Below are 5,893 nucleotides of genomic sequence, written 5' to 3'. Positions count from 1 at the left end.
AACGATTAATCACGATTAATCGCATCCAAAATAAACGTTTTTATTTACATAATATATGTATAAAATGCAAAATATATGTGTACTGTGTATATTTATTATGTATATATAAATACACAAACATACATGTATATATTTTACAAATATTTACATGTATATATATATACATACAGTATATATAACATTTATATTATATATAAATATTAACATTTTATATATAAACAAAACATATTTTTCTTAAATATATGCATGCATGTGTGTGTATATACTGTATGCCTATATATATACCAACCTGACAGAACTGGAGTGGATCTGCAAGAGGGAATGGCAGAGGATCCCCAAATCCATGTGTGAAAAACTTGTTGCATCTTTCCCAATAAGACTCATGGCTGTATTAGATCAAGAGGGTGCTTCTACTAAATACTGAGCAGAGGGTCTGAATACTTAGGACCATGTTATATTTCAGTTTTTCTTTTTTAATAAATTTGCAAAAATGTCAACAATTCTGTGTTTTTCTGTCAATATGGGGTGCTGTGTGTACATTAATGAGGAAAAAAAATTAACTTGAATGATTTTAGCAAATGGCTGCAATATAACAAAGAGTGAAAAATTTAAGGGGGTCTGAATACTTTCCGTACCCACTGTACGTATATATATGCACCTCCAGCACCTCCTTGTGGCTTCCTGGACCCCAGTCTGAAAATCCCCTGGCCTAGATAAAGCCATTTGTTTTTTCCCACATAGAAGGAGGCACCATTTTGAGATCACATGATCAGTCAAATACTATTGCATTAAAGTTCTTTTTTAAGACATTTGGTTGTTCAGTTATAGGCCATTTCTTAAGTCCAAGATCACGGTCATGTTGACCAGCAAAACGTTAACAAAAAATTACGTATTATACTTTTAAACACTGTAAATGTGTCATATACTATTTCAGTGTTTTAATGCAAAATGACAATTTATTCATTGTGATCAAAACTGAGAATCTATAAACCTTTTTGTATCTTTTAAATTTGGCATATTAACAAACAATATTATTGCAAGGCTAAGCTGAATCTGCTTTGAGCTAGACCCCAAATGCTGCAGGACTGACAGTTTTGTGCTTTACTTTTCAGCCTTGGTGATAACTGATGGACCGCAGGATAAGTCTGGCCTTGCGGATGAGGTGGGGAGTGAAGATGACCTGTACAATGAGTTTCGCAGCTCCTCCAACCGATTCGGACACCCAGGAGGAGGAGGAGAGCAGCTGGCCATAAATGAGGTAGAACATACAGGCTGTCTATGTGTTAGTCTTCGTTTATGTTCACAGATTGTGCTTCTGTTTCTCTGTCCATGGTAAGACATTCATAGAAGCTGAATGTTCCTTCCAACACTTAAAGAGCCGGAAGTCTGTGTTTGAAACCCAAGGCCTTACAGAGCCAAAACAAACTGTGTTTTTGTATGAAGATAACTGGTTTCAGACAGGCTTTCAAGGCACCACTTTAGTTTAATATGTAGCTGTGCTCTTGATTCAGTGTTTATACATGTTGGAATTCAGTCTACTACCCATCTGTTCCTCTCCTGAGGCCTGAGACCAGCAGAATGGCCTGCTGCCACTGTACTTCTCCCATCATCTTCAGCATGTTGTAGGAAGATGCTGTTATCTTCAAAGTATTTCAGAGAATATACAGAGTGTCGGAGTTTGATTTATGACTGTTTGGTATAATTTTCGAACGCCGCTCAGTAACTCCATTCAGCATTTTAGTCAGAAACAGCAGAAAAATCTAATCAACAGTCATAAATCAAGCCTCTGGGAGCTTGGTGTGCACTGAGCTGCACAGAAGCCCTGTGCTGATGCTGTTGTTATTGTTTTTAGCCCTTCTGTCCTGGTAAAGAATCCAGCAAATTATAAACCGGCAAAATGTAAGTGTCATTGTTTTAATAGGGGGCTAAGGCAGGCATTACTGTTACTATTGCTCAGACATTTGAACAACCCCTAGTTTTAAACTTTAGTGTGTAACTTGTCCTGCACCGTTCGTGCTACAGACAAGAATGATACAGTACCTCAAATCATGATCATAATCATTTTCACCTGGAGATCTAAGCTTGCATTAGAAGGGATCTGAGGCATAGTTAGCGACCAGAATATAACCCCTCAGCAGTTCCTGGTTCGAGACCAGCAAGCTTTTAGGGTCAGTTTTTCAGGGTCAGTAAAAAAGGCACAGCTGCTGATTTAAAGGGGTCATATGATGTTTCTAAGAATATCTCTTTGGATTTGAGACTTTAGTCTTTGCAACTTTACAGATCTTCTTTATGCACCAAGAGCTTGTAACACTCCAAAGAGAAAGGAAAAATTGAAATCGCATCATATGACCCTTTAAAAGGAAGTATCTTGCTGTGTGACATTGTGACGGTGGGGATGGGTCTCTGCGGCCGGAGAGAGACAGAGAACAGCAGGTTACGGGAATCAGAGGCCTTCACTAATCCCATTAGCTGTGCACAAATTGATGCACGGGAACGAGACGAGTGAGGATGACTGCGTTAATCCTTCCTCACTGACACCGGTCAGGAAATGAAAGCTCAAGAGGTGTTTGGGACCTCATGCAGCCTTTAATTAATATCTCCAGCAGCATTACTGTCACTGTAGCACTGCCTCGAGAAGACGAGCAGGACGTGCTTGCTTTAACACGGGAAGTGTGGCTGACGGCCAGCCGGCTCGGCCAATAGAGACGCGCCTGGATAGAAAGGATGTATTGTGCTGCATTCTCTCGCATCCCTCCCCCCACCACCGGCTCTCTCCTGCTGCCGCTAAGGCTGGCCTCCGCTACTCTGGTATCCTGGATACGCTTCACAGCACCGCCAGCTGATTGGCCGGGAAGGATAAGAGGAAAAAAAAACAGGAGCAAAAAAAGAAGTCAATTCAGGGAGATGGATGGACGGCTAGAGCCGCTAAGCACAGATGCAGCAACCATTTCTGCCCCTCAGCCTTGGGTTTTGCAAAAGAGACGGTGAAAAGAGAAGGGATTTCAAGTGCGTTAATCATATCCAAGGGAATTAACACGGCAGCGTGTTTAAGCAGAGCAGGAGGACAAGGAACGAGAACGAGGGGGAGGCAGCGAAAGGGAGCACAGAAAGAGAAAAAACAGACAGGAAGGGACACAAAAAAGCATAGAAGGAGAAGAATACATGGAGGCTGAGAGAGACATCCACCCCTGCTCCTGACATCAGCAGTGCAGGGAAGGAACCGAGGGGAGTGTGGGACGAGGAGGAGGAAGATAGTGTGTGCGCGAGAGAAAGAGAGAAAGAACGAGAAGGGAACGGAAAGGAAGTGAGCAGGTAACTGTGGACGTGGAGGCTCTTCCCCCTCCCCCTCACGTTTCACCGAGAACACAGAGCGGATCCGGTTGGCAAACCGTGTGCTGTCGAGTGTTCGTGCACAGACCGCTTGGCGAGGGGGTTTCCGGCACCATGGCTCGTGGAGGCCAGCGAACGATGTCTCGGCAGGGTATGGCTCACTTCCTGTTGCGGTGCAACCTCAGCCCGGAGGCCCAGAAGGTGGTGGTGTTCGTCATCATGATGTTGCTGGTCATCATCAACGTAGTGCTGATGTTTCTGCTGGCCTTCCAGTAAGGCGCAGCCGCAGTGAAGAGAAAGTGCGAGGGGAGGGGTGAAGAGGAAGACGAGGAGGAGGAGGAGGAGGAGGGAAAGTTTATCCCTCTCGCTCACTCGTGGATGGGTTTTCAGGATGCAGACATCACAGTGCAGGTAACCGGAATGGGTGTGACTGTGTGTGTGAGCTTGGCGGCATTCAGCCAGAAGTAATATACTGAGACGGCACCATGTTAATTATTTACCAAACCGTAACCACTCTTGAGTGGCTTGTAGGGGTCAGGCTTTGATTTCATCTTTGAAGTCATCTGAGGGCATCTTCAGATGTTTTGTCTGCTTCTGTGAGTATGTTTGGGGGTTCATGTGTGGAAGCCTTTGAATGACAATGCTTGTTTTGTTGTGTAACTGTCAACTTGTGGATCTTTATGCCTTGATTCTGACTAGCGAGCACAATAAACATTGTGATGACTGGTGTTTTTGGCCCATGTGAGGCTTTCTTTTATGCCAGACTATCCCAAAGGGATCTGAATAATCCTTTTGCTGGTGAACAGGACTCTACGGAAAAAATAGAGGCCACACTGGTGAGCTTGACACGGTAATATTGAGGTTATGTTTTAGTAGAGCAGCATGGCATCTTGGTGAGGAATAAATATTCAGTAGGAAACAAATTGGAAAATCAACCATTGAACTTGGCATGGCTTGGCTCATCAAAAATGTTATTCTGATAGTGGACATATTTGGATACTAGAACATCCAGACTAGTTTTAAAAACCTTGTTCATTCATGATCAGCATGATTCATGATTTTCATTAGTTTTTATTGTATGTTTGTACAATATGTGCCAGGGCTGTTTCTGATAGCGTCTTTGAACAAACCAAGAAGCTGCAACTCACAGGCCGTGAAGAGGAGGCACATGGGAAAATTATGTGGGTGTGTCGCTAGGCAACAGGGTACATAGGCATAGCTGTGGTGATGAGAATGCTGGGCTCTGGATTCAGGGGGTGTATATTCAGCCTTCGAGTCCATCGGCACTGTGAGTACAAAGTATGGACAGAAAACAGAGTGTGATTATTACATCAGCACCGATAGATCACGTTTAGCTGTGCTGCAAAGATGGTTTGATGGAGGCTGTTAAGCTTGCCAGAATTTCACTTCATTTTCTCTGTAGCCAAGCTGAACAGTGTGGCAATATATTACCCTGGTTTTTGTTTTCTTTGCCCAAATCAATCCTTGCAAGCAAAAAGCGGAAACATAAAATGACCACTCAGGGAAAAAGCAGACTGCAGACAGAAAAGCCTTAATTTGGTAATTCTTCCTCCAGTGTTGCATTGCACTTTGGTTTTGGTTAAGTGCACAGAATGAAGGGTTGTATATCATTGTATGATAACACACTATGCCACTGAGATACTTGAACAGTGAAATTGAATGCTCTGTATGGTTACAGTTATTTATTTATTGATTGATTTATTTATTGCAGCCTAGTAAGGAAAAAAACACCCTTTAGATAGCATCACACCATGCAACATTATAGTATAATTGAAAACCAGGCATAAAACTGCACATTATCAGATTTTTTTTTTTTTTTTTAAATCATGTATTACAATTACAGAACATGCTCTGTATGGTTACAGTTATTTATTTATTGATTGATTTATTTATTGCAGCCTAGTAAGGAAAAAAACACCCTTTAGATAGCATCACACCATGCAACATTATAGTATAATTGAAAACCAGGCATAAAACTGCACATTATCAGATTTTTTTTTTTTTTTTTTTAAATCATGTATTACAATTACAGAACATTAAAAATATTAATACTTTTAGGCCTGGTTTCACAGACAGGCCTTAGCTTAAGCCATGACTAGGCCTTAGTTAAATTAGGATATTTAAGCAGCTTTTATAAAAATGCCTTAGAAAAAAAACATTACTCGTGTGCATCTTGAGACAAAACAATGGCACTGACATTATTTTAACATATGTCAGTGCAAGTTATTTTCAGTTAAGACAGCTCAAACATGCAATTTAGTCTGGGACTAGCCTTAAAGGGTTAGTTCCCCCCAAAATGAAAATTAGCCCATAAATTACTCACCCTCAAGTCATCCTAGGTGTATATGACTTTCTTCTTTCAGACGAATCCAGTCGGTGTTATATTAAAAATGGTCTTTGATCTTTCAAGCTGTTTAATGCCACTCAGCGGGTGTTGCATGCATCAGTCCAAAAGAAGTTAAATAAAAAGCACCCATCCATAAAAAAAAAAGTGTCTCACACGGCTCCGCAGCGCTGAACTCATACGTCATCCGCCCGGAGC

The 5,893-nt window shown here is 41.6% G+C and overlaps 1 protein-coding gene across 10 annotated transcripts in view; it reads left to right on the top strand.

Moving 5' to 3' along the window:
* LOC107732940 (rho guanine nucleotide exchange factor 4-like) overlaps positions 1-5,893 on the top strand; it is a 94,929-nt gene that overhangs the window by 80,129 nt on the left and 8,907 nt on the right. For 9 of the 10 annotated variants that reach the window (XM_016544378.1, XM_016544385.1, XM_016544382.1 and 6 more), the window contains one exon: positions 1,113-1,258. In XM_016544378.1, coding sequence (XP_016399864.1) covers positions 1,113-1,258 — 146 coding nt within the window. Of the gene's footprint in view, positions 1-1,112; positions 1,259-2,374; positions 3,742-5,893 lie in introns of those variants that run through there. The other variant, XM_016544387.1, reaches the window with a different exon arrangement.

Source organism: Sinocyclocheilus rhinocerous, unplaced genomic scaffold, assembly GCF_001515625.1.
Source record: "Sinocyclocheilus rhinocerous isolate Xijiao unplaced genomic scaffold, SAMN03320098_v1.1 scaffold1001, whole genome shotgun sequence".
Lineage (NCBI taxonomy): Eukaryota > Metazoa > Chordata > Actinopteri > Cypriniformes > Cyprinidae > Sinocyclocheilus > Sinocyclocheilus rhinocerous.
Note: the sequence above shows the minus strand (reverse complement) of the source record. Positions and strands in the feature narration are given on the sequence as shown.